Source organism: Phascolarctos cinereus, unplaced genomic scaffold, assembly GCF_003287225.1.
Source record: "Phascolarctos cinereus isolate Bilbo 61053 unplaced genomic scaffold, phaCin_HiC Scaffold_5;HRSCAF=322, whole genome shotgun sequence".
NCBI lineage: Eukaryota > Metazoa > Chordata > Mammalia > Diprotodontia > Phascolarctidae > Phascolarctos > Phascolarctos cinereus.
Genome location: NW_027555958.1, coordinates 448,847,575 through 448,872,852, shown reverse-complemented (window position 1 = coordinate 448,872,852; position 25,278 = coordinate 448,847,575). Strand labels below are relative to the sequence as shown.

Genomic DNA, 25,278 nt, shown 5'->3' with positions numbered 1-25,278 from the left:
AGGAAGACAGGAGGAGAGTGAGGGAGAGAGGGAGAAAAATTTGGAATTCAAAATCTTGTAAAAATGCATGCTAAAAATTGTCTTTACATATAATTGGAAAAAATACTATTTAAAAAAAAAGAATTCTTCACTTTCCTTCATCTAGTCCTCAAACTTGTTTCTAATAATCACTCATTCTTTCTTTCTTCCTTGCTTGATGTCTTACAGGTTCTCTATATCCTCCTTGAGTCCTTGCTTATAGATGTCATGGAGTAATTCTCTTTTCCTAGATATGTGTCTTAAGCCTTCTCTATGATCATAATAACTCTTTTTTTTTGGTGGAATTCTTTTCTTTTGTTTGCTCATTCTTATAACCTACTTTTTGGCTTTAAACTTTTTGCTGAGGCCAGGCTGTGTGTGTGTGTGTGTGTGTGTGTGTGTGTGTGTGTGTGTGTGTGTATACTAAGTTTTTGTCCTCTTAGATCATTCTGATGCTTTCTTGGGAGTGTTGAGTATTGTATTATTCCAGGATCTCAGGAACGGCACAGCCTGGGGATTTGCAAGCTTTCAGTGCTCCCAAAGTGATATGATCTAGGGCAAAGACTGCTCACTGCTCTCCTAGTCTGAACACTTCAGGTTCTTGACTCAGGTTTGAGTCTGAGCAACATGCCTATGGGCTTCCTCCTCTTTGGAAGTTTCAGTAGACTATTTCTGGGCTCAGCCACTGTCAGCTAAATGGGAAGCTTGGCTGGTTCAAACTATAGGATTCCCTTTTGGTCTGAGATTCCTGCCCTGGTTATTCTGTTGCAGGCCTCAGTTTAGGCTGGAGGCCTAGAGTCTTTGCTCTGCTTCTGGAACCACAGCCATACAACCATTGTTTACTTCTGAATTTGTTCTTTGCTTAGTACATAGCTAGAGCCCACTAGATGACACTCCTCTCTGCCACCCCCAGCTCCTAGGCATAGGTCCCTTCCTCAGTGTATGCTGAATCTGTGACCCAGAACTGGGTAGTGAACAACAAAGATGCTGAATGTGCCCTGTTCCTGCCTTCTGGCCCATGTGGCAAATTTCTGGCCAGACTATCCTCAATTCTGCAGACTTCTCTGTCTCTCCGTGCCAACCTGGGCTGGAAAAAGTGACTCACTGTAATATTTCTTGGATTTCTCCATCAGGACTTAGTCTGGTATGTTTTCTAGATCTTTATGAAAAAGTTGTATTGGAGGAGCTGGGCTATATACTTCTGTCTACTCTCCCATCTTGATTCCACCCCTGAACTGAGTCTTGATGGAATCCAGGAAAGGTAGAGAAGCCAGGAGAGGGAGAGCAGGAGGATAAACATTTCAGTCATGGAAGACAGCCAATAAAAAGTCAGAGAATTGGAGTTGGGATCAAAGTGTCACTAGGCATAAGTCAGGAAGACCTGAGTTCAAATCCTGCCTCAGATACTTTCTACTGTGTGACCCTGTGCAAGTCCCTTAACCTAACTTTGCCACAAGTGTCTTCCAAATAAAGTAGAGATAATAATAGCACCCACTTTCCAAGACTGTTGTGAGTCTTAAATGAGATTATACTTTTAGAGTGCTTTGCAAACCTTAAAGCACTATATAAATGCTTGCTGTTATTATTATTTGAGGAATAGGAAGAAAGCCAGTGGTGCTTGTTACATGTTGGAACATGGAGTATATGAAGAGGAGTAAAGTGTAAGAAGATTGAAAAGGTAGGAATAGGAGAAATTGTGAAGAACTTTTTAAAAAAATTAATTAATTTTGTTTTATCAACAATCACTTTCGTAAGCTTGTGAGGTTTAAATTTTTCTCTCCTTCCCTCCCCAAGATGGCAAGCAATCTGATATAGGCTATACATATACTTTCCTATTAAACATATTTTCACATGAGTGATGTTGTAAGTAAGAATTAGAACAAATAGGATAAACCACCAGAAAGAGGAAACAAAACACAACAGAAGGAAAAAAAAATAGCAAATAGTATGCTTCGATCTGCATTCAAGCTCCATAGTTCTTTCTTTGGATGTGGATAGCATTTTTCATCATGAGGCCTTTGGAGATGTCTTAGATCTTTGTAATGCTGAGAAGGGTTAAGTCTATCAATATTAGTCATCAAACAACATGGCTGTTACTGTGTACAACGTTCTCCTTGTTCTGCTCACTTGTGAAGAACTTTGAAAGGGAACCAGAGGAATTTCCATTTGGACCTCGAGGTAATAGCATTTCTCAAACTGGAGTTTCCTGAGTAGGAGAGTGATATAGCCAGACCTCTTTAATAAAATCACTTTGACAGCTGAGTGGAGGGTGATCTAGGGTGGGGAGAGACTTGAGGTGGGCAGACCAGGCAGTAGGCTATTGCAGTGATCCAGGTGAAATATGCTAAGGGTCTGCACCAGGATGGCAGGGCAGCCATATGAGTGAAGAGAAGGGGACATAAACAAGAGATATTGTGAAGGTAGAAATGATAAGATGTAGCAACAGATTCTGTTTGGGGCAAGACGTTGGGTGGCTGGAAGGACAGTGGTGCCATCCATAGGGAAATTTGAAAAAGGGGAGATTTTTTTTTGGGAGAAATAGTGAGTTTTGCATTGGACATGTTGAATTTGAGATGTCCTATAGGCAGTTCAGATGACGTGAGATTGGAGATCAGAGGAGAAGTCAGGGATGGACAATAGATCTGAGAATCATTTGCCAAGAAAACCTCAAACTGGCATCAGGAAGTTTGGATTGAATTGGACTGGGCTGACCAGTCTGACTGCTCTGCTCTGCTCTGAAGATGGAACTGTATTTGTGGGCAAATGCAGCCTGCTAGATTGCTTACAGCTAACCCAGTGTCTCAGGCCTTCAAGGAACCCCACTTTTGTCTGTGTGGGCTCTCTCAGGGGCAATGCAGGGTTCAGGCCCACTGTGACTCAGTTAGATAGATGCTGTTGTGGCAAAACAAATTAGCCCATCAATCTACCAATCCGCCTGACCATCAGTTTGGCAGCCAGCCATCCAGCCAATCAGTGTCTGGTGGTCTGCCTCCTTCCATGGCTGAGAACTCCCAGGGCAGCAACAAGAAGCACCGCGGGCTATAGCTTTCCAAAAGTCTACTGTCTCAGTCTACTGGTGCTGAAGCTGACCCCTCTGCGGTGTGTGTATGCATGTCTGCCTAAGCTAGTCGGTCCAAGGGTTGTGTCCCTGGCCTGGGCTTGCCCCTCCCTGGGGGGCCTACATCTCCAACGGGACCTCTTCAGGAATAAACTTGACGCGGCCTCCCGAGAATTTTCTGGGGGAGTGGACTTCGAGGGCTTGTCTCTCCCTGAATCACCATTTCCCTTGACTGCCCACGCTTTGCAAACGACTCTTGCTAGCGCCCTTATCCCTGTCGAGCTCTCCCGTGTCTGTCTGAGCTGCCAGAGCTTCGCCACCTCCTGGCTACCCCAAGCACTGGCGCTCCTGGGTTGTGGTTTAGCCCTAGGATGCCCACCACATCCCGCCCAGGGTCTGAAATTCAGAGAAGAGGAAGTGAGCCCAGGGCCTGCACGGCTGAGCCCTAAGAGACCTCCATCCGTTGATTGCTGTCCACCCAGTTACTGCTCCTCCTTTCCCCTGTCTCAGGGATTTACTGGGGCTGAGGAACTGCCCCTCCAGGGACGCGGTAACGCGTCTGTGTTTACTCGGAACGGGGGTGGCTACGGGAGTAGAGTTGGTGTTGCTGGTGGCGGCCCAGGCCTCTGGGCACCACCTGACGCAGAGCACCGCGGGAGTCGAGGATGCAGAGTCCTGGACTGTGGGGTCCAGTGAGTGCCAGCCGTGGGTGCCTCTGCAAAGGCCCGGGCCCCCTCCCCAGTCTTTCCCCCACCCCGCACACCGCCCTGCAATCATTTTCCGCTCCCCTTGGATGAAATTGCCAAAGTCTAATGAATCATTCGGCCCGTAATGGGCCGCGGCGCTTATCAGGGGCCGGCGGGCCCGCGGCAGCGCCTTATCTCGGCCTCGCACATGGGCCGCCCGCCCGCCCGCTCCGCCCGCCATGCTAAGTAGGAAGGGGACGTGAGGTGGGATTAGAGCGAATGTGGATGTGGCAAAGCCACCAGCGCCGCGGCGCACGGGGGCGGGGGCGGGAAGGGGGGCGTTCGGGGAGGAGGCCGGGCAAGGCAGGGGGGCGCACCCCGCGAATAGGCCGGAAAATGGCTCCGCCGCGCAGAACGGTGAGTAGCCCACCCGTGCCTTTATTCCTACGAGGAGCCCTGGACACCCCCACGCCGACCGCCCTCCTTCCTCACCCCCTCCTTTTGTTCCTCGGTCTGCACCCGGGCTATTTTCCCAGCTTCCTTTCGATAGTATGTGTGTTTTAACCGCCGCGCCCCCCACCCCCACTCCAACCCCCACCCCCGCCAGCCATCAACCGGGCCCCCGCCTCCCAGACCCTCTTCCTTCCTTCCCCTTTTTTTCTTACGCAATATACAGAAATGCGCGAGGCGGTGGCTGGTGTTTATTTCTTCTTCCTTGTGTGCGTGCGTCCGGATTGTGGCAGTGTGGGTCTGTGCGGGGGTTGTGCGTGCGGGATATCAGCCGGGTCGGGCCCTCTCGTAGCCACCGCCTAGTGGCTGGGTTCTGTGTGCGTGTGACCACCCGGGCTTGTATTCTGGCAGGGGTAGTTGAGCCGTCGAGTTGTGGGTCCGCGTATGGCTGTGTAACGTGAACTGTGTGTTCTCAGACTCGGGTTTGGGATATTGTAGGAGACCGTGGGTGCGGCGTTTTGGCCAGGCTAGAACCTAGTGCGTTCTCTTCTCCGAATCAGGTTGCGAGTCTGCCGGTGTGCTGGTGCGTGCGTGCGTGTGTGTGTGTGTGTGTGTGTGTGTGTGTGTGTGTGTGTGCGCGCGCGCGCGCGTGTGTCCCAGGGCCGGGGAGGTCCAGGGCATCTCTCGGGGCTTCCTGGTTTTTTACCGACCATGGTTTCCTGGGGGACCGATGGCAGCTCGGAGTGTCGGACGCCCAGTGGATGGGCAGTACCTTGGTATTCGTCCTTTTCCGGAGAGGGTGGCTGGGGCTCTGGGCTTCGGGCTGGGGCGGGGCAGATTTGACAGAAGGGGACCAGGGCCAGGTAGGATTGCTCCCTCCCCTCTCTTGCAGTCCCTTCTACTCTAGGAGGCTAGCGGTCTCTCCACAGCAAACCTTCCCCAAACCAGCAGGACCCTCTCCCGGCCTGGTCTGCCCTTTGCACTCTACTGGGCTCTGGCCAGCTTACTCCGGCTAGTCAATTTCAGGGCTGTTCCATTTCAGGTCTTTTTTTTTTTTTTGTCTGCTGGGCTGGAGCTCTGGCCTGGGGTATCTCTGGCCCAGTGTAATGCACCAGGCCCCTCGGCCAGAGAAATCTTTCTCTTCTCTGGCCCACTCACCCTCACCCCATCCCGCCCCAAGCTTGGGGTCCCCGGTAGCCCGAGACTTGCGACCGAAATATCCGCATCTGTCTCGGAAGGTGGTCAGGAGATAGCGGCGTCTAGGGTTGCCTGGCAGAGGCCCCCAATTCTTTGCCAGTTCGGCGAAGATTTTCATTTCCAGAAGAAAACGAAAGCTTGGGAATGCTTTGGTTTCCACCTTCCTCTTCTCAGTCCTCTCAGGGGGCGTGCAGGGAGGTGGGTCCTGGGCCCCTTTCTGGAAAGGAACAAAGCGCTTTGTGCGGCGAGAACGTTCTCCCGGATTCCTTTTCCGCAGTGAAGGGAGGCTCCGCTTCCTCCTGGGCTGCCTGCTCTGGCTGGATCTGGGACCAACACCAAGCCGAGAGAGGGGTCTCTGGCGGAGCTTGGAGGCGTTTCTGAGCGAGCCTGAGGCAGAGTCAGAGGGCCAGGAGAGAGCAGAGTTTCCTTCCCCAGCCTACCCCATATTCCGCGTGAATCCAGAGCCAGAGAGAATAAGCTCTTTGGGAAAACCCGGGAAGAATTATCCAGATATTTTCTGCAAGGCAGTGCCTACACAGGTGTAGGGAAGGAGATCCTCTTTATTATCCCGAGATTTTGATCCATAGAAATGCCACCTTTAGGCCTCCGATAAAATAAAGACCCTCTTGTCTCTCCGCAGCAGGCTGCCCCCCCCTTCCCTTTTTGCCCAAGATAATGCGGACAATGGCTTCCACCAGCCCAACCCTCCACTTCCCACCGTAGGAGAAGACGCCCTAGCCTCCAAGGCGGGGTTCTCCGCGGCGAGATTCGGCTGATTCTTTTCGTTTTCGTTTTGGGGAATTTTCCTAACCAGGGAAGGTGGAAGGGCGAGGGAGCGAAGGGGAGGTATCGGGAAATAGACCTCAGTCTTGTGAGGAAAGCGCTTCGCAAATCTGAAAGCGCTCCATAAATGGGAGTCATTATTCCTGCCCAAGTCATCACCTATTTCAGGCCCGCTCTCTCCAAACCGTTGCCCAACTAGACAAGGGAGCCTTCCTCCGGTCTCCCGGCGCCCGAAGCGGGTTGGCTTGATTTCGGGCGAAGACCAGCCTCAACGCTAGGCTGGTGTCGGACTTCAGCGAATCGGCGGAGGGCTGACTATTTCTTGGCGCCCTCCACCCCCCGCCACCCCCGCCAAAGCTATCCCAGCCTGCCGCTAGTTACATTGAACTGGCCCTTCTCCGGGAGAAGGACTGGTAAAGAGGAGCCCAGCCTCAAATCCAGTGCCGGCTCTGCCACGGACCTCTAGCAAGGACCACCCCGCCCCTTCCCGGTCTGGGGGTTCTCTTTTTCCCTGTCTTCCCCATGGTACCTAAACTCCGCCCTAACCTTCCAGGCTTCAGGGGCTACCTCAGGGTTTCTCTGGGCCTCCTCCTAACGGGTACCCCCTGGACAACCTAGGACTGAGCAGACACAGCTTTCGAAGCCGGACACACAAAGAAGGACCCCGCCCCTCGGAGGCGGGCTGGGCCAGGGCAGCACAGGGCACTGGTCAGACCTAGCTAGGCCCGCGGCCCTCTGAACCTCCGAGGGCACTGGGACTCCTAGCCTGCTCCGGCCCAGGTTGGGGTGTCACTAGGGTGGGAGGTGCTTCTGTTTCTGATTGGTGAGGGCTGGAAACTTTTGTGGGGTCCGTGTGCCCAGTAACCGCAAAGGACCCCTCCCGTATGCACTAGCCCTGGAAGCCGGATTTTGCTCAACGGGGCGTGTTTTCTATATCCGTCCAGATCCCTGGGGCTTGGAGGGGGGACACGTGGATAACCGGCAGAGAGACTGACCCTTCTCTCTCTCTCTCTCTCTCTCTCTCTCTCTCTCTCTCTCTCTCTCTCTCTCTCTCTCTCTCTCTCTCTCTCTCTCTCTCTCTCTTTCTCTCTCTCTCTCTCTCTCTCCCCTCCCCTGATCTTTCCTGGAACCTCCCGGCCCTCCTCGCCTGGCAGGCTGCGATGGAGTAGGCCGCTGCCATTGCCTTCTACAGAGGGAGGTGGAGACCGAGGACCCCGGCTAGTCCTTTCCCCCCTACCGGCCCGCCCCCCGCAGTGGGGAGAGGTGGAGAACCGATTGCTAGGAGCCTGTCGCTTTAAATATGCCCCAGGTGAGTTTGACAGCCTTTTAGCTGGAGTGGGGGGAAGGGACGGTGTGTCTCTGTGTGTGTTGGGAGGGGCAGCCGTTAAAAGTAGTAGACCGAGAAGCTCTTGGGTACCAGGGCGACCCCGCAGCCCCAAGGTGGGAGTACTGAGGATTGGGGAGGGCAGTGCTAAGGACCACTCAGCTTTCTGGGCCTGGAAAGAAGCAGGGGGAAGGAATACTCCCCCATGACTCAGGAAGGACCAGACGATTCAATTCAATATAATACAATATTTATGCAGAACAATTTCAAGACAGGGCCGGGGTGGGGGGCATTACACTGGCGATCAGGAAGGGTCTAGCTTAGTACAAAGCGGGGCTGGGATTCAAATAAATTCAACAGATATTTTTTTTTTCGGTGCTGGCACTGACGTAGGCAACGGGGATACAAAATCAAAAGAATGCAAAACGACCTTGTTCTTAAAAAGCTTTCATTCTACTGGGGAATAGAATGCGTTAATGAAACATTAAATCGCAGGTAAATTGAACATGAGAGCTCTGTTAACTGGGAAGATTAGAGAAGGTGGTAACTGAGGGAGATCTTAGCAGAAGCTAAGTAGTCTAAGAGTATGATGAGGATAGTGGTGGTGGTGGTAACAACTATGCAGAAATATGGGAATTAAGATACTGCCGGTGGTGAAGGAGGAAGGTTATGATGGTCAGGGTTGGAAGGATTTGCTTCTGTCTTTGGTATTGATCCACTACGTGACTTTGGATAAGTCCTTTCCTCCTTTAGGCTCTCTCAGGTTACTCTTTTGTAAAAATTCAATCTAATTCAAGAAGTGTTTATTAAGCACTTAGGTTCCTGTGCAGACTCTGGAGTTAGAAAGAAAAATGTGAGGGAAGCCTTGCTCTCCAGGAGCACCCTTAAGGGGGAGGAAGACAAGCACAAAAACCGCCCTGTTTTGGGGGAAAGTGAGATCAATTAGAAGGAATGGCCCCAGGGCTAGGCAAAGGGCTGTGTGAGGAGTGAGGAGACTGCAGCACTCTCACCTAATTGGACTTGCTGATGGATTAGAGAAAGCTTCTCCGAGGCCTGCTGAATCTCCAAAGTTTTGGTAGACTCACCTTTATTTCTGAAGCTCAGATTAACCTGAGGGTGCCAAAACAGACATTTGGGCCCAAGGTTATGTTGGGACGCTCAGCTCTGGAGGCTAGTACTGGAGGGGACTCTACCTTGAGGGAGGCAGTAATTTGGGGGGTTCCAGTGCCCGGTTCTCGGTATCTCAGTCATCCGGCAAATGTCGGAGGTTTTATTGTTTGTTTGTTTTTTCCTTTCTCCTACTGGATATTTGGTATTAATATTCCAGGCAGCTTTCATCATTGGTCATTCCTGTCCCTTCCTGACAACTCAAGGGTGCTCTGCTGCTCAGAACTTGGGTGGAGGACTGGGGGTGGTAGGTGTCTATGCCAGGAGCTAGACAGTTCTGTAGAGCCCAGCAGCAGCAAGGATAGTTAGGGATCTGGCTCTGATGCTGCCTGTCTGTGTGACCTTGGGCAGGTCCAGCCATCAGGTGGAAGGTGGAGGTAGGGAACTAACTATATGCCTTCCCACTTACCTGAAGGGACAGTTGTGAAAGCTATAGGAATGGGTTCTTTTTTTTAACCTCTCCTAGAAGAAAGATATTTTTCTAGAGTCCAGACTACACAGTTCATTAAAACAAAACAAAAACGTTTTTTTTGAGTGAAGACAAATCAGCAAAATCCCAGTCCTTTCCTTAAGAAATTGACCATCTATTGAGGGTGGGAGAGGAAGAGACAACACCAATATTTACAAGCCTAACCACAGATATCATCATGTCCAGCCACATCGTTTTATTGATGAGAAACTGAGACCCAGACAAGGGACAAGGCTTACCGGAGGTCACATATGGAGTGAGTCATTCATTCAACAAGTGTTTATTGGGCAAATGCTGAGTGTCCAAGGACTTCGTGGAAGGACCGAGTCTGCGACCCTCCAAGGCGCAGAAAAGATTAGAGATTTGAGTCTGATGAGACTTTAGAGAGACCTTCAAGTATAAACCCTTTATTTTATAAAAGGGGAAACTGAGATAAAGGAGGTGAAAAGACTGAAACAATGGGGTCACAAAGGCAATATGGAATTTGATCCCAGGTCCCCAGACGCTAAACGGGTTCAAGAGAGACTAATGTCCGTAGAACCCAAAGGCCTCGGGAGTTGATGGCTGAGATGTCGTTAAGGAGGAGCACAAAGGAAGAGGTGTGAATGGAAAGAATCTTAGATCTGCCCTGGGAGCTTTGGTTTAGAGCTCCCCTCTAATATAGTTCTCGAGTTGTACGACAGTTTGATCAAATCGCTTTCTCCCACGGGGCCTCAGTTTCCTCTTCTGTAAAACGGGGTTTATGTCTGTGAACATCCTATTGCAAAAGGTTGCTGGGAGGAAAGTACTTTAGGAAAGCTTATTATTATTATTCGTTGTATTGGCATTCAGATGATTGTTGTGGGGAGTTTTTCTCGCCGTGTACGCAGCCCTCGTGGTATTTAGAGCTTCACTCCCGCTGTCCCTACTCCGCCCCTCATTGTCCCCTTTAAATTAAAAACCAGGAAGCGCTTTCCATTCTCCACGATTCAGATTAGAGTCCTTCCCAACCCGTGTTTGCCCGCCCGCATTTGAGGCTCTAGAAGGCTAAGGAGCTGGGGAAACTGTCCAGGGTGGGGGAGGTGAGGGGAAGGAAGCCGCTGAAGGAGCCAGGAGGGAGGTCAAGAGCCTGAGTCTCCCCGAGCGAACTCTGCCCTGGACTTGGAGTCCGGCTGCTACGGCCAAAGTGGCGGGAGATCTACTAGGCCATTCACCCCTGCCCAAGGGAAGGCCTCTGTCCAGGCTAGCCTGGAAGGAGAGCGAACCCAGGGCACCCCTCCCTTCGGCCCCTGTAAAGGCTCAGGGAGCCCGGGGCTGCTGAGCTCACTCCCGCTCGGATGATGGCCAGCAAGCGTTTGGACTCCCTTAGCCCAGGAGGGTCCTTAGCCCCAGCTGCTTCCTCCTACGCCTGCCCGCAGCGAAGGTTCGCTTTCTAGCAGACACCGGCCATTGTCTCCGGAAGCCTCAGAGACAAGCATCGAATGCCGAGTGTTTCTGTCTAACGCTGTCTGCCGGACATGCCCCGTTTTTCGGTTTGTTTTGTTTTATTTTATTTCTTCGTTTTTGTTTTACTTTTACCAGAATAAAATCAAACAAATTCAGTTTGGGAACATTTGTGTATGAAAGTTTCTATTCAAATGCAGAGTGAGGTGGCCATTCTAGCCAGGAGCTGTCAAAGCCCGAGTCTCGAAATAGTTGCGGCCCTAGAGACCCGTTGCAGAACTCCTCGGCCCCTCACAGAGGAGCTGGGCAGCCAGGCTCAGCCTGCAGCTGCTGTGGCAGGCCCAGGGCCGGAGGAGGGAAGGGCTGGAACTGGCGGAGCAGTGCGAGGTTGGGCAGGGCCGAGCCAGATCGGAGCTAAGCTGGGCAGGCTCTCTTAGGGCCGCTAGCCTTCTAGAACGAGTGGTCTCGGGCCACCCTTAATGTCAGGAATCTATCGTCCTTTCTTGGGGTTACCACTTCTTCCCCCAGCCCTCTTCCCCAGGGATTGTCCGATCCATGAATCCATTCCTAGCTAGAACCCTTTCTCCCATTTTCTCTCCTCGGGTTGACAAAACTTTCCCCACACCTCCTCGATCCTCCCCCGGTGGGGCGGTAGTGCAAGGAACCTTACCCCTATTTTCTTAAAGACCAGACTGAGGCTCCGACGTGAGATGAATGGCCTGGTCCAAGGGCTCACGGCCGGCAAAGATTAGAGCCAGAATCCGAACCCAGGGCTTTCCTGACTCCACCAAGTCAGCTACTCAGTTGAGAGCCAGCCTGGTTTGGGGCCTTCCCTGGCGATTTCCTGTTCGATGCAGATTCCTCATAGATAAGCTTGGGAAGTACCTTGTAGCCGTACGCCTGGGGGATTCCTCCTTCCTTCAATCCACCAAACTGGGGGTAGCTAGCATTCCCTTCCCAAGGAAGTATGTGTATTTTACTTCCCCGCCCACTAGGGGCTGGGGGTGACCGGGAGAGGGAAGAAGAGGGCTGAGCGACCCAGAGCCCAGGGAATTCGCCTCCAAGTTGCGATCAAGAGCCTGTCCTAGACTTTCGTTATCAGTCCCCCTTGCGAGTACGGTCCCGCTTGGTTCGAATCCCCGAGTTCGTATCTTCAGGCCTAGTTCCTCCCCTGCCAGCAACCTGCGCCACTCCCGCCCTGCAGCTAGGCGAGGCGGAGCTTGGGGTTCTGTGCCCCAGAGGCAAACCCGAGGGTCCTTGTCAAGGAGCCTCCGCCACCACCCGTCTTCTCGAGGTCGTTGACTCTTGCGACCGGGTCCTACCCATTGTTCGCGTCTTTCGAGTCACTTTTCGAAAGCACAGTGTTTCGGGCAGTGGCTGGCTGTTCAGCCTGCCCAGTCCAAGCCCCGGGCCTTGGTCCCCCAGTGGTTGTAGTCTGGCCCCGGCAGCCCAGCGGTGTGTGGGTGAGTGGGAGGCAGGAGTGAGCATCAGTCGGAGAATGACAGAGAAGGGCTCACAGATCTCAGATCCTGTCAAGGAACGCACTCTGGTCTCTGAAGCTCCCTTAAAATTCTATTTGTGTAATGAGGAGGCGGACTTGTAGTCACACTAAGGAAGCAAACTGTGACCAACGCTCCTGTCAGCTGAGAAGGACCCACGTAGACAAACTAGACAAGTCATTAAGTAGACCTACTCCTCTCTCTCTTTGCTCTCAACCGCATTAGTTTTCTCTCTCCTGGTGTGTGTTAGAGGCTTGTATTAATGGGAATAATCTCTCCCCACTCCACTTTGCCTGCATGGACACTGCCGCTGTTAATCTGTTAGTGCCTGGAACCCTGAGAAGCCTCAATCCCTAGCAACACCTCACCTTGGGGGGCTGGGTTTTTGGATGGGAAGGAGAGTACAGATGAAGGGTGGGGAAGTGTGTATCGGTGGGAGGGAAAGAAGACTAAATTGAGGGATTGAGGAGGGGAGAATTCTTCTCTCCCTCCTACCTGTGCCCTCCACTGTTCACCCTCTGTTTGAGGTCCCCGAGGCCCCAGGAAAAGGTGGAGAGCTGGGACCGGGAGAGTAGAGGGAGAGAGGGGAAACGGGGATTAGGGAATTGGGGGAGGGGAGAATGAAGGAGAAGGAAGAGGAGAGCGGGGAGGGGGCTAGAGGATCGAGAGGAGGGGAGTGGGACAAGGGGAGCGGACAGAGAGGAAGGCAGGCAAAGGAGACTGTGTACCCGTTTTTCTGCGCCTCTCTGTCTACCCTTTTCCCTCCAGGGCCCCAGTCCGGACACTGCGCCTCTGGGGAGAATGATTCTTTTCCGTTTTTTCTCCCTCTCTCGTTCGTCTCCTTTCATTTCCATTAAATAAATAATAAATAAAACCTCCTTTCTCCTGGTCGTCTCTTCCCCCCTCCTCGTGTGTCTCCCCCTCCCCGTCTCTGTCCCCCGCCCCCGCCCCCTCCCCGGGTCCCCACGCTTCCTGTCCCCGCCTGCGGGCGCTGCGTGTCCGTCCGTGTGACTGTCCGTCCGTCTGTCCGTCCGCGTGTGTCTGCTTGTCTGTCTGTGTCCCTGCAGGATGATGGAGCGGCAGGCAGCTGAGCTGCCCCCCAGTGACCCCCCGCGGGATGCAGCCCCGGGGACCAGCAGCAGCGGTAGCGGAGGGGGGGGCGGCTCCGATCCTGAGCCCGAGTCCGAGTCCCGCATGGAACCGCAGCGGGCCCCCCCCCACCTCCTCCTCCTCAACGGCGTTGCCAAGGAGACCGGCCGTCCGGCCCCCGACCCCCCCGTCATCGAGTTGGCCCCCCGCCGCGGCCCGGGGGGCGGCGCCCGGGACTTAAAGGGCCGCGACGCAGAGGCGCGCCAGAGGGTGCCCACCACGGAGCTGTGTCGGCCACCCGCCCCCGCCCCAGCCACGGCGCCTGCCCCCGTAGAGCCCCCCAGCGACGGCCGCATGGTGCAGCTGAGCCCCAGCGCGCTCCCGGGACAGGCGGCCGCTGCCGCTGCGGGCAGAGCCATGCTCTACGGCCTCGGGCAGCCGCTAGCCTCGCTCAGCAGGTTAGTGTTCGCAGCCCCGGGAAAAGGGAGTACGACTGAGGGATCGGCATGTGGAGATTGCGACCCAGATAGGGGGATGCAGACTGGGATGTGGGAAAGTGAACCGAGATACGGAGATGGGGAAACGTATGTGAGAAAGGGGACTAGGATGTGGGGATGGAGGATCAGAATGTGAGGATAGGGATCGAGGATGCTGCAGAATGGGTTTGTGTGTTTGGGGAGGGGGTGGGGGATGGAGGTGGTAGCCAGGAGGCTAGCACAAGTCCAGCCGAGCTCTGCTGGGATTGACGCTGTGTCGGTTATGGGAAGGTGTGTTGCTACTCTCTTTGGCAACATGTGTGCCTCCTACGTACGGGTGATCAGGCTCCTGTTACTATCGTCATTCCTGTTTTAGGAACGAGTGCACAGCATTATCGTGCTTGTGTGTTCAGATCTGTGTATTATGTCTGTGTGTTTGATTGTTTCTGTATGTATGTGGTGTGTGTGTGTGTGTGTGTGTGTGTGTGTGTGTGTGTGTGTAAAGGCAAGCAAGGGGGATCGGTTTGTCTTCCTGTTCTTGTCCTGCTTCGCTGCACTCTGAGTTCGTGTCTGACCTTTCTCAGACCCTACCCTAGTACACTCTTCTCCCTCTCTCTTTCTCTCCCTCTTCCTCTCCTCTCTGTCTCTATCTCCCCTCCTCCTCCTCCTATTTTTTCTGTCTCTGTCTACATTTATCCGTCTCTGTTTCTGTGTCTGTGTCTGTCTGTCTCTTTGTGTCTGTCTCTTTCTCTTTGATTCTCCAGCTGATCTGCGCTTATCAGGGCTCTCTCGGTTTGCCTTCGCCCTCTGTGTGTGTTCCATTTCATAAAGTCCATTCCTCTGTCTGTCCGTGTGTCATTTTCTATATCTGTCTGCTATTCTAAAAAGTCTCCCCCCCCCCGATCGTTCCATCTAACTGTTGGAAGAGCGTCTCAGATAGAAAATGCTGGGGCTAGAGGGAAGCCGTGTGCATGCGTGTGATGTCCGCCTCATGGTCTTCCTCTTCCACCCTGCCAAGCTGTGGAGCCCGAGATCCTTAACAGAACCCTGCAGTGCACTGATCCCCCTCCCGCGTTGGCCCGGGTGTTGTTTACTGAAAGGCTCTAAAATTGATAGACGCCCCCCCCACACCCGGGCCCGCTCTTCCAGTGTGTGTGTGTGTGTGTGTGTGTGTGTGTGTGTGTGTGTGTGTGTGTGAGCTTTTCTTCCTTACCCCCTCTCCTTACTCAGGTTCACTGGGACAGGGCCCTGGACTGCCTGGGGACTCTTGCTGACCCTCAACTCATCACGAAGGAGTCCAAAACGGGAAGTGGGAGGAGGTGGGCAAAGGACTTTGGGCTAAACTTTGGTGCACGCTCTTTTGGCCCCGGCCCGTTGTGTGTGTGACGGTCCTGCGGCTACCAGGAAGGTGGTGGGGACCGGCATATCTGACTCTGCTTCTCCCCCCCGTCTCTTCCTTCTCCTCCTGACAGCGGGTTTTTCGGGGAGCCAGACCCCTTCCCGGTGTTTACCAGCAACAATCGCGTCAAGAGGAGACCCTCGCCCTACGAAGTGGAGATCAATGACGGTGAGTCAGTCCTTCCTCAGGCTTCTTCCTACCCCGCTCCGCCCCACCTGACCCTTTAGTCTGGGGTGGCCCCCTTACAGCCCGCCACCCAGCCACTTCCCCGGAGAGCTTAATAGCGCGACAGTTATTGAGCTATTTGGTTAATAGTGAGAGAGTCAGAGAGCAGGTCCTTCTGGTCTAGGAGCCAGGAAAACAAGATTTCAAGTGCTGCCTCAGATCCAGACTGGCTGCCGGCCAACCTGGTGGGAGTCCCTTCACCCTTCAGCTCTCGGGCAATTCTCTAAAGCCGTAAATTATAGAACGGTACTTAATCCCAAACTGATGACGTTCCAGCTCTGAGCCCCCTCTCTCCCCCTCCCCCCAAGTAATTTCTACCTCTGGTAAGCACACGGATAGTACATATTCATAGATATACATATTCAGGTATAGATGCATACATACTGTATGTAGAATATATGTATAAGTAAACTGTTTAATACAAGTTTAATAACTTATCCAGAGGCAGATGATTGGTAGGTTTGAGGAAACATTTGAACTCAGAACTTTCTGACCTCAATACATATACCTATTTACTGTGTTCAATATATATGTATATGCACATATACATAGAATTTCATATATTCACAAATACGTATTACACACACACACACACACACACACACACACACACCAGAATCGTTATTTCATTGCTGCATTGATGTAGGGAATGCTCCGTGCAGACGCTCCCTCTAACAAGGAAGACTGCAGCCTAAAGTCTTAGACAATGGTTTGGGACACCAAGCAAATTGTCCAGTGTCGCACAACCAGTATATACCAGGGGCTTGAACCTAGGTTTTCCTGACCCCCAGCCTGCAGTCTATCCACTATGTCTCCCATCTCTTTTCACCCTCCCCTCTCCTCCCCTCTCCTCCCCTCTCCTCCCTCTCCTCCTCTCCTCCTCTCTTCCTCCTCTCCTCCTCTCCCCTCCTTTCCTCTCCCCCTCTCCTCTACGCTCCCTCCCTTCTCCCTTCCTTTTCCTCTCCTCTCTTCCCTACTCTCCTTTTCCAAACTCTCCTCTCCTCTGCTCCTTAAAACACCATATAAACACTAACTTCTATTATCGTTATTGTTAGTAATCCCGACTGATTTTTACTGACTGTGTGACTTTGGCTGAGTCACTGGACTACTCTTCCTTTGAAAAAATGAGGATAATATTCCTCTGTCTCTACCTCACAACTGCCCTAGTTGTGAGGAACCTACCAAACCCTAGAGGTGTATGATTCTTTTTTTCTCTAACTCACTGTTACAAAATAATAGTTAGCATTTATACAGCCCTTTAAGCCTTACCTGGCACTTTATCTATATTATCTCATTTGATTCTCACTATAATAATTTGAGGTAGGTCATATTATTTCCCCCATTTTACAGATGAAGGAACAGAGGCTGAATGACTTTTAATAACTTGCCCAGACTCAGCTGGTAGCCTTGAGGGAACATTTGAACTCAGAGCTTTCTGATTTCAAGCCCAGCATTTCACCCTTTAAGTCACCTCATTACTTTTGAAGTTTTCCTGATAATCATTCTGCCGTAGGTGAGGATGTGTGGAATATCGAAAGTAAAGGTGGGGCCCATATCCATGCTAGGAGGAAAAGGGCAGAGAGTTTGGAGTTAAACTATCCTTGCTGAAAATTGCCAAATTAAATAAAATTAAGCAGACATTTATTAAGGACCTCCTATGCATGGGTCTGGCGAGACACAAAACTTAGCTGAGATAACTGCAAGGGCATATTTGTTTCACACACACATCACAAACATACACAAACATTCAAATCACACACATAATACACAGATCTGAACTTACAAGCACAATAATGCTATGCACTCATTCCTGAAACAGGAATGATGATAGTAACAGGAGCCTGATCACCCGTACGTAGGAGGCACACATGTTGCCAAAGAGAGTAGCAACACACCTTCCTATAACCAACACAGTGTCAATCCCAGCAGAGCTCGGCCTCGGTAGCCTCCTGGCTACCATCTCCATCCCCCACTCCCTCCCCAAACACCCAAATCCATTCTGCAGCAGCCTCAATCCCTGTCTTCACATCATGCTCACATCTTTGCTCTCAAGACTGGTTTGTAATTTAGCAGGATTAAGTGATCAAGTCCATCATTTTTCTCCTTCCCACTTGGCCCCAACACCACTGGGAACACCCTTGGGGATGGGTCACCCTGCCCTACACCACCCCATAGCCTTCAGTGGAGATTCCCTCAAGCCCAGTTTAATTTTCAGTCTTTTTGTTAGTTGAGGAAGATTGTACTTCAGTCTCCTCTTGGGGCTGTTGTGAAGTTGAAGGTGACATTATTCTGTTAAGCACAAAGTAGTTGGGCCAGTGGAAAGAGCCCTGGGGGGAGGCTGGGATTGAGAGCTCAGGCTCTATGGTCAAGGCCAAGGCCAGCCTATAAGGAGGCCACTGTGGCCAGAGGGTAGTGAGAGAGAGAGGCCCTCGGTAATTTGTAATTAGGCTGGAGGAGGGAGGTAGGGGCCAGATTAGGGAGGGCATTGAAGGCCAGGCTCAGGGTTGGCCATGGCTCAGGGAGGAGAGGGTAACCATTATAGGTGTATGGATGACAGAGTCCAAGTTGGGCTTTCAGAAGTGTTTACAGGCAATCTAGGTTGCTATGGAACCAGAGAGTGATGCTGACTGGTGGACCTGAGGGTAATAAAATTTGAAGGGAGTAAAAACCCACCAATTTAATTCAACAAACACCCTACTTTGTGCCAGCTCTTCCAGTGAGTGACACACTCTTTCCCCCCACCCCCACAGTGAGAGTAAGCAAAACAGAGAGGAGGAGATACAGGAATAGAGAAACTGGAAAAAGTGGGGGCATTGGAAAGAAATAACAGAAAAAGAATAGGAAAGTGGGGAGGGAAAGAGAACAGAGAAGCAAAGCAGGGAAAGAGATTAAAGGAGAAGACATTATAATTTAACTAGCTGTGTGACCATGGACAAATCATTCTCCTCAGTGGGTCTTAGTGCCCCTCCCTGTGAAAAAGGAGGGAGTTCTTATTCAGTTCTATTCAAGCCAACACAACAGACATTTGTGAAACCCCTACTGTGTGCAGTGCTGGGAGAGATGTGGACTTTAGATCAGGCACAGCTGATGAAGCTAAGTCTTTGACTCCAAGACTCCAGCATCATTTCTTTCCCTGAGGACCTGGGGAGTGAATAGAAAGATGGGTGTGTGTGTGTGTGTGTGTGTGTGTGTGTGTGTGTGTGTGTGTGTGTGTGTGTGTGTGTGTGTGTATGTGTGTAGAAATCAATGTTAGGGAAGACTGACAGGTGGAGAGCACAGCTGTCTCAGAGGGCTTTGGTTCCCATGTCCCAGCCAAGGTGGAGCTGTCCTATCCAGAGGTCTGATGCCCTGGGGCCAACTTCCATTTCCTTCTAGGGACAGCCCTGCAGGTGTGCTGTGTTTTTCTGTCCTGGGCCTCAGAGAACAGGAAGCCCAGCTGGACTGACGGGTATTGGAGGAGTCCCTCAGGGGCCTTGGTGTGCTGGTCTCATTCCCTGGGGCAGTAATTTATTCACTGGAAAATTTGTTTTCCCACAGACAGAGGGAATGAAACTAGAGAGATCTAGAAGGGACTTTAGTATGAGAGTGTCAGACCTAGAAGGGGCTGGAGAACATAGAATGTCAGAACTGGAAGGGACCTTAGAATGTAAGATGTTAGAGCTTGGAGGAACTTTGGAATAGCCTTCTACTGACACTACTCGTGTGACTTTAGGCAAGTCATGGCTTCTCTGGAACCAGCAGGTTCCTCATCTATAAAATGAAGAGGTTGAACTGAATGACCTTTCAGGTCCCTTCTAATTCTTGATTTGGGATCTCAGGATTGAATGTTCTATGAGGTAAAAATCAAGAACTTGGAGAGACCTTAGAACAGTGAATCCCAAATTTGGGAAGAATCCTAGATTTAAAAAAAATAGGCTGTCTGGAAGGGACCTTAGAACACAAAACAATGACTGTTAGATCAGGAAGGGACCTAAGAACATCAGGATGGAGGGACCCCTCAGAGATCCTTCTTCTTTCGCAAATCACTGCTGCAAAGGGCCAGAGCCAGGACTTTAACCCCAGGGGCTGGTCTTCCAGTCCAGAAATCTTTCCACTATATGAGAGAGAGAGAGAGAGACAGACAGACAGACAGACAGACACACACACACACACATACACACAGAGACAAAGAGAAAAAGTAGAGAGCTAAATATACAAAAGCTTAGAGCCAGAGTAACATAGGAAGAAATGAGGGAAGAGACAAAAACAAAGAAACAAAATGGAGAGAAGGAAAGTCCATGGGTTTTTTTGTGATGCTCAGTGGCTTTGTGTGACTTTAGACACCAACATGGCCATAGCTCAGCCCACTCTGGGAATATTAGAGAGCTTCTGGTCTAACCCCACTTATTTTATTTTCTATATCAAGAAAATGAAACCCAGAAGGGTTAAGTGTGAGGTGGCTCACTGACCTTGGAGTCAGGAAGACAAAAAAGGGTTCAGATCCTGCCTCAGACACTTACTAGTTGTGTGACCCTGAGCAGAAGTCACTTAACTTCTCAGCCTCAGTTTTCCCATCAGTAAGATGGGGATAATAATAGCACCTACCTCATTTTGCAAACTGCTTTAGAAATACTAGCTATTCTTATTAAGTGACTTGCTCAAGGTCACACAGTGAAGTGTCTAAGGCAGAATTTGGACTTAATTTCCTGACTCCAAGTTCATTGCACTTTCCATCCCTTCCAGCCCTTGCAGTCTGTAGGGGGTGTGGTGGTGGGTGAGCAACTGGGGAGGGAGAGTGGACAGGACTGATTGGCTATGTTCCCTCCCCTCTTGTGCTCTCTAATAGGCCCCCATACCAAGGTTGTCCGGCGCATCTTCACCAATAGCCGGGAGCGGTGGAGGCAGCAAAACGTTAATGGGGCATTTGCTGAGCTCCGAAAACTTATTCCCACCCATCCACCGGATAAGAAGCTGAGCAAAAATGAGATACTTCGTCTGGCTATGAAATACATCAACTTCTTAGCCAAACTCCTCAATGACCAAGAGGAGGAGGGCAGCCAGCGGGGCCGCGGGGCCAAGGACCCCGTGGGGACTGGCGGAGCTGGCAGCGGAGGCGGGACGGGACCCAGGGCTGGGCCAGCTACTGATGACCTCCTCCACGATGCTCTCTCACCCAACTCCAGCTGTGGCAGCTCCCTGGATGGTGCTGCCAGCCCTGACAGCTACACTGAGGATTCGGAGCCCAAGCATCCAGCTCGAAGCCTGCACCCTGCCCTATTGCCTGCCGATGGCACTGGCCCACGGTGATGGGCCATGCCAAAGGGCAGCCCTCCTGTGGCTGGGATGGCGCAGACTTGGGGTACAGCATAGGGACAGTGGATGGAGCAGGATGCTGGGAGTAGGGGAAATGGTCAGTTCAGAGGCTAGGAAAAGACTGGCCTGGAAGCAGAGGGGATGAATAAGATGACCTTTCTTGGGCCTGGCTTATCCGGCCTGAACCCTATATGTCACATATCATGGGAATTGTGTGCGTATGGTCAGAGGCTGAAGTGATGTCTTTGGTGATTATTTCCCTCCTGGATCCTTGGACTTTGCCCCCTCTGGCCCTGGAGTTGGCAGCTCTATGGACACAGCATGGTTGGTAGTGTACAAGGAAGAAGATTCAGCTCTCTCCCACTCTCCTGTATCTCTGTGAACCTCTGGACACCTACCAGCCCCACCTGATCCCCAGAACCAGGTCTAAGGACCCAGGAACACCCCCTATGCCTGTCCTCCCCCATAATACTGAACCGTGCTTTCAGACCTTGGCCTTTGGGATGGTCTAAACCCCAGTCATCCAGGCTCATGGCCTCCATGGCTCTGCCATGATCACTTGAGGGCTAGAGGCATGGTGGGGAGAGTGGAAAGTCAGCACTTTCCAGGTGGGAGCTCCTGAGCCCTCCTATGGAAGGAAAGGTACCCAGTACTCGGTCCCACTCTGCCCTGGCCCTCCCGCCACAGCAGTCTGCACATGCTCAGTGATCACCCCGAGTTGTGAGCAGCCTCAATGGCCAGTTGTCATTGGAACACTCACGGATGGCATAATCACAATTTATGCACATTCACTAATGCCTTCCCCAGTGGGGGGCATGGATAATCCAAGACCCTGGAGAAAAATGCACTTGCTTGGTTTGGGAATGAAGCTGATTGCTCCTCTCGTTCCTGGGTGCTAGCTTTTTGGCTGTAGACACTGTAGGAATCCAAGCAGGTGGGTGAAGGGGTGATCGAGGGAGCTGAGGACCCTTGATTGAAAGTCAGGAGACCTGAGTTCTTGACCTAACTGTTCCTGACTTACTGTGTGGCCTTGGGGAAGTTCCTTCTCCTCTCTGGGCCTCAGATGGGACTGACTGGGTGGTCTCTCCAAGCTCTCACCTTCCCAGAGTCTGCTCCCAGCTCTGCTGCTCACAAGCCCTGTGACCCTGCACAGATCTCTAATGGGGGCCTTAGCTTTGGTAGTCTTTAAAGGTCCTTTCAGCTCTGCTCTTCTCCAATCCCAGGCTCCTGCACTGACTGGGGATGAGACCTGGGGAACCTGGTCGTGTATAATGGAATGCTGGACCTGAAGAGTCTGAGCTCTGTGTTCAATGCCCTTCTGGACACCAAGTTCATGGGTGTCCTTGAACAGGGATGAGTACGGATTGGCCTGGGAATGGATAGGGGCTCCCCTGAATGAACTGAAACCTGGCCTAGCTTGAAGGCAAGACTCCAAGCTCTTCTACTCCTGGGATACCTACAAACAGCCCTTGACGCTCCGGCACCTCACTTTATGTGGCAGTCATGCTCCTGAGAAAGTCACTTGTAAACCGAAGTTTTGTACATCAGATTCTGTTTTAAAGGACTCTTAGGGTGACCTCTTTTGTAAAGTGAAGAATTCTTTTTGTAAAGTGAATCATCACTCCTTAATTTGTCTCATGTGTAAGACTGAAGGGTTGGACATCAAGTTTGCATGGAGTGAGGTCTGCCTATAGCTATGCTGGAGAAAGAGTTCCCCAGTATTTGTAAGAAGACTCCAGTCCCCTTTCTGTCTCTCTTACTGGAGGCTTCTTTTTCAATCAAATGGAGACCGACTGCTTGGTGCTGTCTGAAAGCCTGGCCTTCCCTCTGCAGCAGGACTAGTGAGGGTCTTTGAACCCCGACCACATCATGACACTTTACCTGATCTCTGACTGCAGGCATTGAGATCCAGCTTGTGTGTAGGGAGCTGAGCAGATTACCTGTCTGTGGTCCAGCAGTGGCTGGCTTTGATAGCACAGGGGCCTTTCTCTGTGCCTGAAGAGAGGCACTCCCTTTTGGGGGAGGGGGCAGGTAGCAATAGCCTGACTTGGTAGGGGGCACTGAGGATTTCTCAGTGTTTCTGTACCTGCTCTGAGCTCCCTGGACCCACGTCCCATGACTCACCTTGATCATTTCCATTTTACAACCTTCAAGGTTTGGTTGATCCTTTGTATCGAATAGTTTCCATTTTACTGATGAAGAAACAGAGATGAAATTATTTGTCCATGGTCATATGTCAGTTGGAAGGTAGAAACACAGCCCCAGCCTCTCCTGGGGCTCCCATTTTCTATGCCTTGTATTTAATACCTTATACCCTCCTTCCTGGTGGGCTCCTATTTTATAACACAAAACTGCTATGGAAACCAGGAGAGATCTAGAGAGTAGCTTGGGGCTTGGTGCCCAGTTTTCAACAAGACAGGTTGGCCAGCAAAATGGGAGTGGGGGACACCTGGGCTTCCCAGTGAGAGCAAGAGAGCTTGGTCCTTGGTAAATTGGAACCATGTGGATAGTTGGATATAGACCAGGGCTATGGACCTGGTTCTAGTCCATACTTCCCTTCTGAGTTGCTGTGTGACTTTTGGCAGGTTGCTTCTCCTTTCTGGGCCTCAGCGACAAATGGGGCAGGTTTAGAATCCCATCTTCCTCCCAGGGCAGTCATGAAGCTCATTGTAGGCTATGTATGAAAAGCTACCAGGAAGATTAAAGATTAAAGATAAGGGAGAGGAGGGTGTTACTATGAGCATCCTTCTCAAAATGGGTTTTTTCCACTCTAGACACATGCCCATTGGCTTTTGCCATATCTCAAGCTCTCTAGGCAACAATGAAGTCTCTCCTGCTCTCCACACATGTACATTATCCAGATAATTTAGCCCTGAACTAGTTCTGTCTGAACTCTCTGGATAAGTGAGGCCATCAGACGTTGGTCAACAGATACACTCGGACACCTTTGCTCTTTTAGGCTGAGGTACATGTCTGTGTGTGCAGAGGGGAGTAGGAAGGGAAAAGGGGTTGTCAGAGAATGAGTCAGGTTGGGGGAGCACATAGGAATAGATCTACCATAGGATCAACCCAACTTGATCTAGTGTGGGAAGGTAGCCAAGGCTTTAGCAGAGACTCAAAAATCATTTGGTATTTCCTTTCCCCTAAAAGAAATAAGAAAATTTGAAGAATAAGACTAAAACAAATAGGAGAACAATTCAATTCCACTCAAGAAGCATTCATTAAGCACCTACCGTATGTCTGGCACTGTGTCAGCTGCTGGGAATACAGACAAAAACAGAAACAACAAACCAGTGCCTGCCCTCAAGGAGCTTAAATTCTATTGTGGGAAAATAGAACTGAAAATACAAAAGAGGTCAGCATAAATAACATTCTAAGGATAATGGCAAAGAATGTCATGATAGAAAACATTCTGAGAACAAAGGCCAATGTGATAAGTTGGGGAAATTGCCTATTTTTTCACTCATATTCTCTCTTTTTCTGTGTGTATGTGTGTAGCTGAAAGACATGATGGTACAATCTTCGTAAATTTCTCCAAACAAGACCAAACCCAGTGTCTGTAGCCCAGCAGCTACATTTCATCTCCAGTTTTGGGAGTGGGTCTAGTTGTACTTGTTTTCAATGGTACCTGGCCCCCTGGGAACCCAGATCTCCTCTGGTCCCTGCCCTATGTCTGTGTACGTATGTGGCTCCCCACATTTTCCAGGGGCAGCCCCTTGGGTCCATGTACTGTAGGGGATGATTTTGGCTGGTCTCTGCAGAGGATGCTCTTGCAGAGAGGGAGTAACCACCCTTGGTACCGTTGCCTTGGAGGACCACCGAGGCGAGCGCTGGGGAGTGCTACTCTGGGAGAGAAAAGGCCTTTTGGTGGTGACGAGTGTGCTTGCACTTGTGTGTGCATGAATGTGCATGTGTGTGTGTGTGTGTGTGTGTGTGTGCGCGCGCGTGTGTGTGCGTGTGTGTGCACATGCAAGCATATATGTATGAGGAGTATATTGGGGAATGAGATTTCTAAATAAAAGTTTTACAGAGTGGCTATGGCTTCTGGTCAGTGGTATCTTTGTGCTGGGGAGGATGGGAAGAAGGGCATGCTTTTTGTGGTTTCGAGGGGTATTGGGGGAAGATGAAGACCCCTAGTCTGCCTGTCAAAGGGGGTATTCCTCCTGAGGGACAGGCTGGACCAGACTTTTTCCAAGGTCCCTTCCAGCTTTCAGATTCCACGGCCCTGTTGGTTTGCTCTGAAGATTAGGAGAAGGGTTGACTTTATCTTTCTTGGTCCAAGGGGGCAGAACCAGGAACAACGGGGTATATAAGGAAAACCTGTGACCATCAGAGCTCTCCATGGTGAGGATGTTGGGGAACCTTGGAGAGCACCAGTCAGAGGTGGGATGATCATTTGCTCAGGGGTGCTGTAGAGAGGGTTCCTGCAGGGTGAGGCAGAAGTAGGGTGGGAAACAATAGGAAAGACCATTTATGTAGCACAGTAAAGTTTATAGATTGCTTTCCTCACCACAGCCCTGCAAGAAAAGCAGGTCAGGAATTATTATCCTCATTTCACAGATGGGGAAACTGAGGCACATAGAGGTGACATGACTTGCCCAAAGTCACATGAGTAGCTTGCATCAGAGTGTGGCTCTGAACCAGGTCAGAGGACCTGAAGCAAGAGGTCAGGTTAGAGAACCTGAATTCAGATTTCAGTTTTGCTGTTTATTGACCTTGGGGCC

General features: G+C 51.1%; 1 protein-coding gene across 3 annotated transcripts; it reads left to right on the top strand.

Moving 5' to 3' along the window:
• The first annotated feature begins 4,024 nt into the window (after nt 1-4,024).
• TAL1 (TAL bHLH transcription factor 1, erythroid differentiation factor) lies at nt 4,025-24,588 on the top strand. 3 transcript variants are annotated; one of them, XM_020987686.2, is made up of 5 exons: nt 4,025-4,179; nt 7,347-7,501; nt 13,141-13,620; nt 15,111-15,205; nt 20,088-24,588. In XM_020987686.2, exons 3-5 carry the CDS (start codon nt 13,142-13,144, stop codon nt 20,546-20,548), a joined length of 1,035 nt encoding a protein of 344 aa, XP_020843345.1. In that variant the 5' UTR covers nt 4,025-4,179; nt 7,347-7,501; nt 13,141; the 3' UTR covers nt 20,549-24,588. The 3 variants fall into 3 exon arrangements, with proteins under 3 accessions (XP_020843345.1, XP_020843348.1, XP_020843349.1); XM_020987689.2 differs by lacking the exon at nt 4,025-4,179 and adding an exon at nt 4,438-4,988; XM_020987690.2 differs by lacking the exon at nt 4,025-4,179 and adding an exon at nt 5,050-6,972.
• The last annotated feature ends 690 nt before the right edge of the window (nt 24,589-25,278 follow it).

Bases quoted from the DNA above. Each gene is read 5' to 3' on its own strand.
- TAL1 (XM_020987686.2), top strand. From the start codon at position 13,142: ATGATGGAGCGGCAGGCAGCTGAGCTGCCCCCCAGTGACCCCCCGCGG. The intron at 13,621-15,110 runs GTTAGTGTTCGC...TCCTCCTGACAG, and splicing joins CCGCTAGCCTCGCTCAGCAG to CGGGTTTTTCGGGGAGCCAG. The intron at 15,206-20,087 runs GTGAGTCAGTCC...GCTCTCTAATAG, and splicing joins CGAAGTGGAGATCAATGACG to GCCCCCATACCAAGGTTGTC.